At 38.2% G+C, this 14,929-nt stretch overlaps 1 protein-coding gene across 1 annotated transcript in view; it reads right to left on the reverse strand.

The window, feature by feature from the left end:
• LOC107086651 overlaps positions 1-14,929 on the reverse strand; it is a 44,388-nt gene that overhangs the window by 11,310 nt on the left and 18,149 nt on the right. Inside the window, exons 3-15 of the mRNA XM_015377740.1 lie at positions 10,257-10,390; positions 8,099-10,160; positions 7,821-8,015; positions 7,467-7,587; positions 6,277-6,370; positions 4,477-4,563; positions 4,159-4,272; positions 3,472-3,570; positions 3,214-3,365; positions 2,855-2,993; positions 1,161-1,283; positions 889-1,086; positions 167-792 (exon numbers count right to left, since the gene is read on the reverse strand). Coding sequence (XP_015233226.1) covers positions 167-792; positions 889-1,086; positions 1,161-1,283; positions 2,855-2,993; positions 3,214-3,365; positions 3,472-3,570; positions 4,159-4,272; positions 4,477-4,563; positions 6,277-6,370; positions 7,467-7,587; positions 7,821-8,015; positions 8,099-10,160; positions 10,257-10,390 — 4,144 coding nt within the window. The remainder of the gene's footprint in view (positions 1-166; positions 793-888; positions 1,087-1,160; positions 1,284-2,854; positions 2,994-3,213; positions 3,366-3,471; positions 3,571-4,158; positions 4,273-4,476; positions 4,564-6,276; positions 6,371-7,466; positions 7,588-7,820; positions 8,016-8,098; positions 10,161-10,256; positions 10,391-14,929) is intronic.

Below are 14,929 nucleotides of genomic sequence, written 5' to 3' on the forward strand. Positions count from 1 at the left end.
ACACCTATCAGGTTATGGATACTTGTTTAAAGGATTTGCGTATTTAATCTTAAACAAAAAAATTGTTTAAAGATAAGTTGAAATAACCCCAAAAGCAGTAATGAAAATAAAAAAAAGTATTTTTGACAATTATGAAAAGTCCCAGAATCAACAGAAAATTAATTACCTGTGAGGTGACTGCTGGGAGGTCTTTGGCTCTAAGTTTGTTCCTGCTGCATCAATGTTATCTTGTGGTTTGATGATTTTACCCAAATCCACTGAACCTGATGACATCCCCTCTTGGTGAGGATGCTGAGGTACAGTGGTCGACTGCACCACCAACCTCTGTCCCCCAGGAGATGCTGTCTGAACATTGGTGCTCACTACATCTACAAAATGACCCTCACAGCTGCTGTTGGGATCTGCACAATGGTGGCAAACGTCCTCCTGCTCCAGCATCCTCTCCTGAAGCTGCTGCTGAGCCTCATAACATCTCAGCCAGGCAGCATTCCAAACATGCATCCCTCGGGAGCCCTGCAAGGAGCTGGCCTGGACCTTGACTTCTTGGAATTTCTCTGGGCTGAAGTGTAGGAACCTTTCTTTAAAAGACTGTAGAATAAGTCTGTCAGGAGAAGCCTGGAGATCTGAGGGGCTGAGAGGTGTGGAGTTCAGGCAGGGGTCTTTGCTGTGGTTCTGTAGCAGTTGGGTATTTATTTGACTGATCCATGGGGTACTTTCTGGTGCTTGTATTGTCTGATTTCTGACTTTAGTAAGGTTCAGATAACCAGTGCATTCGTCAGCTAGCTCCACAGCCTGTTTGAAAAATAAAAAATCACTCAAAGTGATTTTTCAGTTTTGCAGAATATACATGCCTTACCCTAAATCAAATGCTACTCTTCTAAATCTCACCTGCTCACAAAAATCACACAGGTTGACCATAATCTGGAGCTCTCTGCCACATGCTTCCGCCCTGCACAAGAAATCCTCCAAGTCTGATTTAAAGGTGCTGATGAGAATCCTGAAGGCCTCTGTCTCTGGGTAGGACAGTCCCCTCTGCTGGAGTTTGTCTGCCTCTGACACTAAGGACATGGCATGGTGTCTGCGGTCCTGGAGGAGGAAGGAGGGAGTGATTCAGTGAGGCTGGCAATCAGGAATCACAAGGGCAGCAAATTTAAGCTCACATTGGCTTCAATCAGGAAACCAGTGAAGCTGTTGAGGATCTGCTCCATTCTGTCTCCAGATTCCTCAACGGATTTGGCCTCCAGCAGGTGGCGCTCTCCCTCCACACTAAACCACTGCTGAATCTGCAGAGCAGGTTGTTCAAAAGAAAATATTTTAAGGTCAGTAATTCATTTATTTTGTAATAATACACAGAGTAATAAAATACAATAAATGAATAAATATGTGAAAACACACCAAGCTAATATTTGGTCCAAATTAACTGCATGTATTTTAGCAATCAACACCCTATAGATTTTCAATCAGAGTTAGTAGAGCTGAGTTAGAGAGCTGGCTTCCAGACGTGTCCGGGCTTCTAAAAACTCAGATGGTCTTTGGGATTATTATGTTTCTGGAAAATCTAAACATATCCAAACATGTCTTTACTTTTATAATATGTTTAATTAACTAATTAATTACAGATACCATACCGATACCATCTGTTTGAAATTGATGTTTGCATGTCTTTATATGAAGAACTGCATGCTACTTGGATTTAAAATAATAGCCATCGTGGCTTTTTCCAGCTGCTGCCTACCTTTGTGAAGCAGGAAAAAAACTAACACAAAGTGAATCCAGTAGAACTCTTTATTGCCTACCTGGAAGGGGTGACAATAGTTGAATAAAGTTTTGGCTCTCAAAATGGTACCGGTGCCCTATTTGTTGGTATTCGCCAATACAGATACCACTATTTTAGTGCTGGATCGGGGCCTCGACCGATACTGGTATCGGTGCAAGACTAGAAGCAGTATTCTTTCTTGATTTACACCATTATCCAGAAAATTTGACAGCAGAAAGGAAAACCCCAAGAGCAGGCAGGCTCCAGCAATACGTTTCACTGATGCTATCAGGTTAAAAAACCCTTTTCTTCACTCATCCATTGTTGTCATTGTTGCTTAATAAGTCAATGTTTTAATCCATTTTCTTTAAATCTGATTTAGGGATTCAGTTTTTACTATTTTTATCATTATTACATCTAACTTACACTAATGCTGCTAAAACAAAGTTTAAGTGCGTCCTGTAAAAGTGTAAAAAAGAACTTATTTTTTGAAGGCTATGTTTAAAATCTGTGCTAACTGCAGGAAACTCATCTAAGTGAATATCATGCCAGATATATGCCAAAAGTGTGTCTATAGGTGAACAAAAGATGAGGTGAAGATGTGTATTTTTGACCTGTTATAGGGAAGGTATGCAAATATTTGGGCCTATAGTATATTGGTTATTTCCATCCATCCATCTATCTTCTGTCACGCTTTATACCAGCTGGGGTTGCAAGGGGTGCTGGTGCCTATCTCAATTTGTCTATGGGCGAGAGGCAAGGTACACCCTGGGCAGGTCACCAGTCCATCGCAGGGCAACACAGAAACAAGCAACCATGCACACTCACACCTAAAGAGGATTTAGAAAAGCCAATTAACCTAATAGTCATGTTTCTGGACTTTGGGAGGAAGCCGGAGTACCTGGAGAAAACCCATGCATTCTCATGGAAAACATGCAAACTCCTTGCAGAAAGACCCCGGACCAGGAATCAAACCCAGAACCTTCTTGCTGCAAGGCAGCAGTGCTATCCACTGTGCCGCCATTGGTTATACTGTAGCCAACCCTAAATTTTAACTGAGCTTACACTTCTATTATAACATAAGAACACATGAAATACCTGCTTGAAGTGTCCCTCCATTTCCCTGAGCTGCAGCAGGTATTCCAGGTGTTCCAATGATGCATTCGTCCTCTGCACAAGGATGTGAGCCTGCTCCTCCACATAGTTGTACAAACTGGTTACTGAGTCAACTGCATCACTGTATGAAGGACACAAAGATTAATTAACACCAGCTCTAGAGAGAACCTTTCAGGAAACTTTAAGATCCACGTCTAACACTCAGCTTTGTTCAACTTTAAAATAAAAATGAAGAAAGGCCAGTGGTGACTGAAAAACCTGTTGAAGAAGGTGATACCTTGAACTGGAATCTAGATTTTTCTGTACAAGGTAAAAGCGAGAAGATGATTTCTGTTGGGTACCTGAGGTCCTCACAGTGAGGGTACTTCAAGTCACTCTCCTTCCGCAGCCTAGCCAGGATGGCCCCGCCCTCCCTCTGCAGGCTGACCAACCGACTGTCCTCCAAGACGTCCCTCATCAGAGTCCTCTGGTCCATCATGCATTGCTGCACAGCCTTTTTGACAGAAGATATAAAACGGGTTTCTAACACTGACTTATCCCTCATGACTGAATTACATCAACTGCAAAAATGTTTGCAAAGAAAGATTGAATAAAACCACCTGCACAGTCTCTGTCATCTGCAGCTCTTCTAACTTTCTGATGGCTCTCAGCAGTAAGCTAGCAGCTTCATGGAGATTGTTAACAAACGGGAAAAGTCTCTGAAAATCAAAGATTTGGACAAGCATGAATGAGGTTCCAGGATTTTGTTCCATTTATTTCGAAAGCATTTTGAATATTTAAGATTCCGTTATCTCTTTTTGAAACTGCTTAAATTAATGAAACAACATACTGAAGTTGTTTTTCATTTTTTGGAGAGCAACATAGAAGTAATTAACTGTTTTACTGGCAAATGGAGTAACTTCAATCAAAAATCAAAAATTTTAAACGCACTATTAGTAATTTATTTTTAGTTCTTTGTAAATAGAAATAGAACATCACAAACCAAAGTCCAGATGAGTAAAATTTTCAAATCAAAGTCAGGTTAGGTTAAGGAAATCAAAGATAAAGGATATCAAAATAATATAAATGAATGGAAAACTACTGCCTTTATAGGCAAATGTTAGATGCCTGTTTCTTTTACAAAATATATGAAAAAAATAAGTTAGGAGAATAAAACATTTTTCTGGTCACATTTTTCACAATAAAATGCTCTACTTTTCCAAACTAAGGCTGAATAGGAAGCCTGAGTTAAGCAAAACTAAACAGAAGCAAAAAAAACAAAAAACAAAAGGATGAAAGATTCTCACCTGGTGCAGCTCAAGCCAGTCACAGTAGCCATGAGCTGTGCCATCCAGAGCAGAGCTCAGCTGATTGGTCTCCGCCAGCTTGACCAATCCTTTCATTGATGTTACTGAATCCGTCTGCATCAATATTATAGAATATTATGTTCAATTTAAGGGAATATCTTAAAATAAGGGCTTTTTAAATTGCCAGTTAAATCACTTTATCTCTTCTTTCTTGTGTGTGTTACCGTTAAGACCAACAAGGCTCATAAAAACTAATCCGAATGCTCACATTCAACATGAAAAACATGCTATTTGTTTTTATGAGTGAAAGCCATTAACCTGGATTCCAGGACATCTCTCTGGCTGAAAGTTGCTCTCTTTGTCGACTAGCAGAACCAAAGAATTCACGGCACGGGGTGACCACTCCTGCATCCAGTTAAAACAAGTTACAGCTTTTTAACAGACTAAAATACATAACAAAACCCCATCTTTCATTACAGTAAAATTTGTTATGTTTTGTCCATTTTCTGTGCTTCAGAGTACACAAATAATTGTAGATGATTATCTGACATCATTCTAGTTCATAGGTTTAAAAAAAAATTTTAAAACAAAAATTTGCATCCCGCTGCTACTATGGTTTGTAGGCCTTCTGTCATAAGGCCAGAGAAATGGGTACCTTTTCCTTACAAGCTTTGCTGAGAAGGATTAACGGTTAGCCTCATGTCTCTAAAGCAGGTAAATGACTAAATGCTGTAGTTGTTACTCTCTAGAGCAGAGTTTGGAGGAGGGTGTCCTCCAGGGAGAGGTAGAGAGGTAGAGGTGGGTAGGGCTGTGTGAATGAGCCCAGACCATGCCTCTGCCTCCTCCATACCCAGGCTTGCAAACTGACTTTGTAATTTTTGGTTACATTTAAAACAGGATAAATGGCGATAGAAAAGGACTAGAATATTATTCCTTTTCATCTATTATTCATGTGAATAAATGTATGTTTAGTAAATTTATTTTTCCTTTATTGTTAGCTAAAGACATCATCTTTTTGTTTCACTTTTTCAAAAGCATGAATGTCTCACTTTAACCAGCATTTTTATATGCATTTAATATCTGCTAAAGATTTTACATCCCTTGCATTTGGCTTGTGGTTCATTATAATCCAGTCCAAACCCTGAGTAAAGATGGCGGATTCAGTCTGCATTATATCTCCATTTGTTTCAGTGGTAAAGATATACATGATAGGATATTTCAGCAAGTTTTCCTAAAATAATGCAGCTACATTATGCAGATTGCCACTTCATTTAGATATTTTGACTGCACTTTATATTCATGGCAGTGCTTTTAGAGGATTTGTATTGAAGTATGGGAAGCAGCTTCACTTCTTTGTTGTTCCAGGATGCTCCACTGTCAGCATCCCAAAGAACTAATAGCGTTTACCTTTTCCTGCCCAGATGACTGATTTTCCAGATACTGATTTTCCCGCACTACCCACAAATTTTCTATGGTATCGAAATCCATTATGACCAAAAGAAAATGTCAAGCATGACCATAACACACTTTTTGACCTACAGTATTTGGGGATATAATTAGGATCTGTGCTCCATTGTTTATGCCCAAACCCTAACCTGTATACTGATGTCAAGGTTTTTTTTCCTTATGTTTCCGATTCCACTGTTTTCTGTGCGCTATTGCCTGACATGGAGGTGGTTCTTGCACAGCCTCTGCATTAATAAAGAGGTGCCAAACTGGAAACATTTAAAGACCTCAGTTCTAGAGCACAGAAAAGCAAACAGCTATTCATAAAACAAAACAAACAAGTGAAAAAACAAAAAAGTTGTTTGTTATGCATTTTTTTCAAGAACAGAAGAAAAGCAAATAATTGATCAATGCAGAATTTTAAAGATCCTTATTCTGAATATTATCCTTTCTATTTTAGATAATTAAATCATATTTTATGTTTCTGCTATAAAGCAAGAAACTGGTCTTTTTACTCTTGGTTATCGTACTGTGAGACTGCCACACCAGCCATGTCTAATGTGTCTAATGTTATCAGTTTTTATCTGCAAATAAAAGCCCTATTTTACAAAGTAAACATACAGTTGGCTGTTAAGACAAGTCTGCAAAATCCTACTGAAATATGCTTCTTACATGAAGAGCCATCAAAGCCTTGTAGAACTGAGGTTGAGGATTCTTCCTTCTTGCATCAAATATCAATCTCATCCCGGCTTCTCTGACCTCCTTCCTGCAGACAGAAACAAACATAGGTGCTTTTGGAACGATACCGATACTCTACAAGAAGTCCTCTTAAAATCTATGGAGAAGCCCAAAAATAAATTAGATTCTCGATAAATTTGATTGTAAATTGTTTTGATGTAACCAAGTTTTTTTTCTCTCAAAGATAAAAAAATAAAAATAAAAGTAGTATTAGTTTGGGGATCAATTGTCTGTTTTTTTATTATTTACATTTGATTAGAAAAGGTGTGCAGATTATTCATTTTACCATTTTTTAATAATGGAAAAAAAAATACTGGCACTACAGCAAAAAACCCTTCTTTCTTATAGACTGATGACCTTTATGTATATCTTAACCTGTATTTTAGTATTACAAAATCTACTATAAGCTTCGGAGATAAGGCCAAGTCAGAGGGTTTAAAACCTTGCAATCAGCTAAATCGAATAATAATGACTGATAATTATAGAAGGTTAAATTCAAGTAGGCAACAAGGTTTTTCTTCAAGAACATAATACGTGTGGTTTTTTTTCGTATATGAATTGCTCGTTCTCTTTGGTCCTTATCCAAAAAAACACAAAACTATGATTTTTTCTCAAGTGCCTTTAAAGGTATAGTAGAGGATTTTTGTGAATTTTTTAAAAGACCCACCCTCTCCACTTAAAAAAGAAAACGCACCTTCACAAACCTGTACCCGCTCCCAAGAGGGAACGCCTATTAAACGTGTGTGAGAGCATGCACGAGCCCATTTCTCCTTGTGCACGCTTTTGTTTAAAAGTTGCTGTTTCCATCGCTCATACAGGCTTACATTCCAAAAGAAGATTTGCAATTTTTCACTATGTCAGACTCAGCACTGGTAAGTAAAAAAGTGGACGAGCATATATATAAACATATCACCAGAATGATTGACAATTAGGAGGACCACTTATTTTGATGATCCATCCAGAAAAAGAACATCCTCCACTATACATTTAATTTGTCCCAAATAATAAAACACATAATAGATAGCTTATGCCTCTTCAGAAAAAAAAAAAAAAACAACTAAACATTTTACAACAACAGAAGTGTCAAAGCAGTTCAAAGCTTGGTTATATTTGAGTTTCCCCACCTGGTGATGGAATAGAAGTAGAGCAGCATCTGGAAGATCTCGTGGCTCGTTACTGTTGACTCCCACCCGGGATGGTGACCATAGAGTTCAATTATTGCTCTGCCTGCCCTGTCTCTGCAGCCTGGGGTGGAGAAAGAATATAGAAGATGAGTGAAATGGTCTGGTCAGGATCCATGGAAACCAGCTGACAGACCTCTAGAGGTTTTATTAAACTTTTGTTTTCGGCTTCTTATCCTCTAAACTACATGCAACAAATCTGGTTTTCACTTTACAAGAAAGCTGGTTTATCACCTCTGGAGTGGTGCTGAAAAAACATATTCACTTAGAAGCAATATTTTATGTCTGAATAAATACCTGTGAGAAAGGCTAGCCCTAAATAAACAGGATGGGCTCTGGGGTCCGGTGAGCCCAGAGGGAGGTGGTCTGGTCTGGTAAGAACAGACACTTGCTGAGAAGTCCGGTTTGTTTCTGCCAAGGATGACGGATTCCTCTGGGGCAGGTTCTTTGTTTCAGGATCATCAATCCTTTTGGTGCCAAGCTGCTCCACAACTGCAGAAAGTTTTATTTTTAATTTATGCTTAAATAAAATGCAAATATATGTGATGATAAACAGGGAGCGGCGAGCTCTTTACCTGGAGTGTCGCTTTTCTTTCTGCTGATCTTGGGTGAAACCAGTCTGAAGGCGGTGCTGTTTTTACACTTGACTACATGCAGTTGTGGAATCTCTGCTTGAGAATCAGAGTTTTCTTTTCTCCTGACATTTTTCCCTTCAACAATGATCAGTTCACACTTTTCTGAGGTGTCCACCACCGCTGTGGAGAGAGACGAGCATCTTCTGTCTGAGTGGGTGTCTCGTCTGTGTTGGGGTGTTGCAGCAGGCTTAATGTTTGGAGACCTAGCCGTCAAACCGGTTCTGCTTTGGAGACTTTCATGATGATTGGAAGGTTTCTCAGTGGAACATAATGTTGATCTATTCTGTTTATTGGAGTCACCTGAGTACCCAGGACCATTAACGTTTGAGGGGACATTCCTAGTATGTGTTCCTACTCCTGATACAGGATTTGCTGTGCTCACATTGTGTAAACATCCATGAGATTTATCAGACTGTATCCTGCCAGCAGCATTGGGGGGCATATGTATTTCTGTTGGTTTTCTGCATGGAGGACAGTTCATTTCTCCTGACTCCTCACAGATGTTTTCACCTACTTGTGGAGGAGACTGAGTATATGTTCCAGGATCACACCTTGCATCTTGAGGCTCCCTTCTTGGATCCTCTACCTTTAGCGGACCCAGTTTGTCACCACGCTGTGAGCTATCAGTGCCCTCTTCCAGCAGCACTGACATATTCCCTCTGTTATTCTCAGCTCCAAACGTGACAGGGTTCTGTAGGGCAGCCTGGTATGAGTCTCTGTATCGACATCTCAGCTCTTGAGCCTTGCCGACTTTCCCACCTTGCCGTCTTGCCATGCATGGGGTGCAGGGCTTCTCTGCAAAGCGCACAGTGCGGGCACACTGAGGGGAGTCTGAGGAGTTGGAAAAAGTTGGTTGTTTAGGGGAATGATGCTGAACAAATAGAGGTCCATCTCCAGACATATCTTGTAAAATTGTCTGTGAGTTATGTTCTGAATGTTTGCTGAATGGTGGATGCACAATTTGCTGATTTTTCCAACTCAGATTTCTGTGTATTTTGGGTTGTATTTGTGCGCTTTGCTGTTCTTCAGTCAGAGATGGCTCTTTATCAAAAAGCATTTTGGCCTGCAGTATATCAATATAGTCCCCTGTTGCAACAGGTGCTGGCTCATTTCTGCTCATACTGTGAGCATTAGAGGTTTTCTGCTTATCTTGCAGTGTATTTCCAGGAACTTTAATACCTTTATTCACACCTTTAAAGTCAGTTATATTACCATCGGAATGGTTAGATTTTTCTGCTTTAGCGGCTGGGTTTTGATTTATTCCAGTAATGCGACTGTCCCATGTATTCGGGGACACCCAGCCTATTGGCCTGTGCTCTGTTTCAGTTTCTTTCACTTTTACCAGCTGTGATGAAGAACCAGATCTAGTATCCACCAGACAAAGTGACACAGCGATGCCATGCTTTGCAGGACATATCCTAGTCTCCACAGAGAGGGCGGCTGGATGTGGGGCAGAAGTTGAAACGGAATCCTGAATAGTCACAGGAATATGTCCTGGCCCAGGTTTCTTTGAGGAGGAAAGAGGGAAGAAATTAGTAGGAAGAGGTGGAGGTTTAGGAAGTGGAGAACTTAAAGGTGAATGTGATGGAGCAGCAGAGGCCATACTACTCCCAGCACAACGTGCCAGCTCTACAAAATCAGGCACGGCCACCCGTTCCCATGGCAACCTCACAACGCCTCGCTCTGTGGCGACCAGGCAATGTCTAAGAGGCGTCCCCTGGCAGTCCTGGTTAAACTCATCCAGCCAGCCAGAGCTGAATATACAAGGATAGGACGTCTCAGGAACTGGGGTCTCCTCCACGACCTCCAGAGTAAGTCCCTCCTCCTTCAGCAGACTGCAAACCACAATACGAGCTGATTGGTCACAGAACGGAGTCACCTGAAGGTAAAAGTCGCCTGGCTGAAGAACGGAGGGATCAATCGGAGCAAGCTGGATGACAACTTGGTCACGTAAACAAAGAGGCCATCCCTCACAGAGGAAGAGCACATTAGAGTATTGAGCCTGAAAAAGGAATAGATGATATGATATCAGAAATGTAGACAATTTAAATGATAAAAAATCCTGTTTAGACAGTCAGACAATCTATAAATAACTTACACATGCAGCCTGCTGCACGGTATCTAAAATGTGCTTGGCTGGTACCAGGAAGTCCAGAAAACAGCGCAGGGCGTCTTTCTGATAGCGGCTGTCAATGATCTGGAAGAGCTGACTGAGGAGAGTAGGGGCGGTGGCTTCATAGGGGGGGTACAATGAAGAAAGGAGGTTATGGATTGATCCTTCCACAGAATCAAGGTTCTGAAAAAAACAAAACAAAATAAATAAACAAAAAAACAGAATCAGCAGGATTTTCTCAATATAACCTGAAAAACAAAACAGGAGTGTTGCTTTAATTGGTTTCTTCGCTGAGATCATCACACAGGCACAGCAATGCATCCATTACAACAACAAAGTTATTAATAACAAAGTTACCAAACTAATATTCAAATTAACTGTTTTACAGAAGTTCTGCTATCAACTTTTAGAATTATTATTTTTTTTTTTGGAGTTACAGATTTAAAAGGAGCATCCATTAAAAAGCAAAAAACAATAGTAAAAAGCATTATCTAAACACTATAAACAGTGGTACAGGAATTGAATAATTACATATCTGGTCATTTTAATAATTTGAATATACGTGCAAAAAAAAACCCAAAAATATTCAATCTTTGTGTTCAAATATTTAGGAAAATAAATTTGTAAATAACTTCTTCAATTTTAGAATGGTATTTTATTGTATGTTAAATAAAATTCATTTAATTTCATTAAATATATACAAAAAAACTAAAAAAAAATTGCATATCATGAAATTGATTACTTAGTTCATCAGATCTTATTGTTTATTAATCGTTTAAGATAAATTCACAAAGCTCTGGCAATATGGGGAATAAAAAACATTGTTATAATATATAATTGATCTAAATACTTATGTCTGATTTACAGATTTAGTGACAATATGCTGGATGCATTAAATTATTCAGACACTGTACAATACTATTTAACATGTTTGTTTATTTTATTGAAATTATTCTTAAGTTTATTTAAATTAATATACAGATTTTAACCACCATTCATTCACCCATGTATGGTTGCATGTCTGGACCCATCCACTCAGGCTGGTTGGAACAGGTCGCCACTCTAATACCGTATTTTTATAATCTATTTTTGAATTTCTAGGACTGTTGGCTCTTCATAGTATAATGATCAGCCGATTACAATAACAATGTATTGGGACCTAAAATTTGCTTATTAGTTGAGTTGAATAAATTCCAGAGAAAACTAACTTTTACTCATAAGAATTTCATATATTTTTTAAGTTTGTTGTTGATTTAAACCCTCAAATGAATTATTTTCAAGTTTCATGCAGCAAAATTACACACACATTGTCCAAAACACCAAATCTTAAAAACTAGTATGGCTACCATGCTTCTACTCATAGTGATATCTGCAGTAAAACTTTGCCGATTTGCTCTTCTGACAGTTCAAATCGCTCATCCTTTACAGAGCAGTGCAACTTCTATAACCCGAAGGGGCTGTAAATAGTGTTTAAATGTATTAAATGCATTTAAACACTATGCATAAAAACACATTTTTATTGCTTAGTATTGTTAATAGTGAACCTAGAGCCCAGCTTCTAGCAAAGGTGTAATTTCCTTAACAAAAAGCATGCTGCAAAGGTTAATGAGACACTACAGTCAACAGCTGTTATATGAAATGTGCTTGAAATAAATATACTTTTGGCTGATTGTGCCTCTTGGTTTCACATTACAGCTCTAATCTGACCAATCAATCTGATTATATTTGATTTTTTTAAGGACACAGTAATATTTAGTGTTGGACAGCAAACCTGCTGTGTATTATATTAATCTGTCTCAGAGTAAACTAAAAAAAGGCCTAATCATCAAACTCATGGTCTCCTGGGAGAAACTGAGTCGTATAAAATGTTCTCCATTCTCGTATTTCCATAAAGAGGCAGCCAGCCTGTCGACAAATATTCAAGTAAACACAGATACAATTCTGGTTTATGGTTTCACATTGCCTTTGACCTGAACTCCTGCCCCCCTACCCACATTTAGGCCCTGCTTTATTTAGCCCAGCTTAGACCACAGGAGTGAGCCTCAGATGGTTAATGTATGTGTACAATTCAGAGGGGGAATCTGACTCCAGGAAGCAAAATGTATCAGCCTTGCTACATTGCAGGAAGATCATTTTTCCACCTGTACATTTTTCAGATCTTATCATGTTGGATAAAATCAGACATCATATGGATCAGTCAACATCAAAGACACGTTTTAAACTTAAACTGTGGGCTATTAGTAGGCTGATCAGGTGTGCTACATCAAAAATAAGGGATACACCGATTACTGATCACCTGATCTTTAAAAAAAGCCTGTCATGGTGTTCCCGATTCTGACCGGTACAGATTTATTTTAAAAATGGACATTGTCAAAAAAAGATCAACTTACATAAGATACTTAAATCTTTTCTTTCTGAAAAAAAAAAACATGAATCATTACCTGTTAAACAATAAAAAGATTCGGAAATAGCTGCTCAAATATAGTAAATATAAGTAAGTATATAAGTATAGTTTAAGGCATTGGTTGTTTTTTAGACCTTTACAGATATAGATCAGATAGGTGGAAAAGATTGGTTTCACATATGTGTCGGCCAAAATTCAGAAAATTGAGGCCAAACGTTATGCCTCCCGATAAATCGGTGTACTCTATGAAAAATAAAATTTCCTAAAGAAAATATTGTGTTTGATAGACACTAAAAGAAAGTTGTGTAAAATTGGAAAGTTAAAGGAAAATGTTCTTATTCTATATAGTCAGAAAAAAAGACTTTATTTAAGGGTACCGAATTTGAGGAGAAGAAATATAATTTTGAAAGTAAAATAAAGCTAAAAAACCTTTTTCCTCTCTCAGATAATTTTTTCACTGTTCACTTTTTTTTTACATTTATTAAATACACAAAAAAATAAAAATAAAGAAAAAAATAATTCCATACCATATATTCTGACCAAAAAAAAAAAAAAAAATGCTAAAATAATAACATTCACAAGAAAGTCAGGGGAAGCAATTACAGAAATTGTGGGAGGATGTTAACCTACAGAGGAAGAGTGCTGATTGGTGGCAGCTCAGAACTACACATCTTAGTTTAGTTAAATACAGATCACACTTCATGCAGGTGTATCATACAAATAAATAGCTAAAAAATCATACATTTTAATTTCTGGATTTGTTTAGACAAATTCTGTCACAGTGGACAGGCACATACTGTACGATGACAATTTCAGACCACTCCATTATTTCTTAGTGGGATAACATGCAAATTAGCAGGGTGTTCAAATACTTATTTTACACAATCATTTGGGTGACAAGATGTATAGAAACAGCCCAGCCCACAGAGCTGAACAAAAATACATTGTTTTGTTATATGCACTCTGTGAAACACACATGTGTATGCACCTTTAAATGTTTGGGGTTTCATAATGGAGAGCTGCAACTGTTTGCAGCATTTGTGTAACTTTTGTAGTTCTTTTCTGGGAGGCTGTAGTCCCAATTTGACCAACATCATCCAAGTGCATTATACTTAATACGTCATACGTGATGACGTCTAAGGCTGAAGGTTGTCTGAATTCATAAGAGCGGTCCAGAGCTCCTCCTAACCTGGATAGTGTTATGTAGATCCCAATAAATGGTAAAGGGATAGGAGCTAGGAACAGGAGGTAGGAGCTATAGGATTTAGCATCAGCCCAAAGGGACTGCACCGAGCCTTTTAGGAAACACAAACAGCAATGTGACACTGGACATTTGATTGAAATTTTTTTTTTTTTTTTTTTACTCTTAAGCAACTCAATTAAGCCTAAATGTACTTGACAGGCTGAGGGGTTGAAAAAATGACAAACACAGAAGCAGCAGTAAAGGAGTAACTTCAAAGTCAAAGGAAAAGGAGAGTAGATGGTAGGGGCAGCTACTTTACTTTATCTAAGACAGATACTTGGCTAAGTAGCTAATTTTTAAATACTAAAGACAAGCCTAACCACAGAGATAGGGGCAGATTTTCTATTAAAACATTGCAAAAATGCCAAGAAAGATAGACAGGACATTAGAGGAGAAAAGAAATACAGAAAGAGTCAAACAGATCAAAATGTTTTTTTTTGTCCTAGCAGCCACTGCTGCTCCTGCACAACTATTCCACCTTATATACACACACTGAAATGACGGCGTTCACATTGCAGAAGATAAGATTTCTTAGTGCCACACCCCAAGACATCAGAATATCTCTGTCCGGTATCATTATGAAACAAAAATAGTCCTCGAGCATTGCTGGTGTCAAGCAGGCTCCTGTCTGGGCAAGAAAATCTTCACAGAGAAAAACAGAAAGCTTTTATGTATGCAAACTTCAAAAAATTCCTCTGCTAGAATAAACTCAGATTATTTTAAAGGTTTTAAATGCACACTGTACCATTATGATTTTCTAAATAGCCTCCCAGAAAGTGAAAGGAAATGTTTAGTAGGCAAATTGGTAAATAATACAAGCTGGCCTCACAGCACTCCCTAATATGATAGTTTTGTGAACATGACATAAACTGTGGACCTTGTTTATTTCACACAAATAAATCTAGTTTTAAAAGGAAGGAAAACATTCGTTTTAGTTAATTTATATGACAGAAATTCTGAACAGAACCAAAATGATAGCTAGTTAGGTATATTTCATCCGGTGTACACCTA

This window comes from Cyprinodon variegatus, unplaced genomic scaffold, assembly GCF_000732505.1.
Source record: "Cyprinodon variegatus isolate N-32 unplaced genomic scaffold, C_variegatus-1.0 Scaffold158, whole genome shotgun sequence".
In the NCBI taxonomy this organism is placed as follows: Eukaryota; Metazoa; Chordata; class Actinopteri; order Cyprinodontiformes; family Cyprinodontidae; genus Cyprinodon; species Cyprinodon variegatus.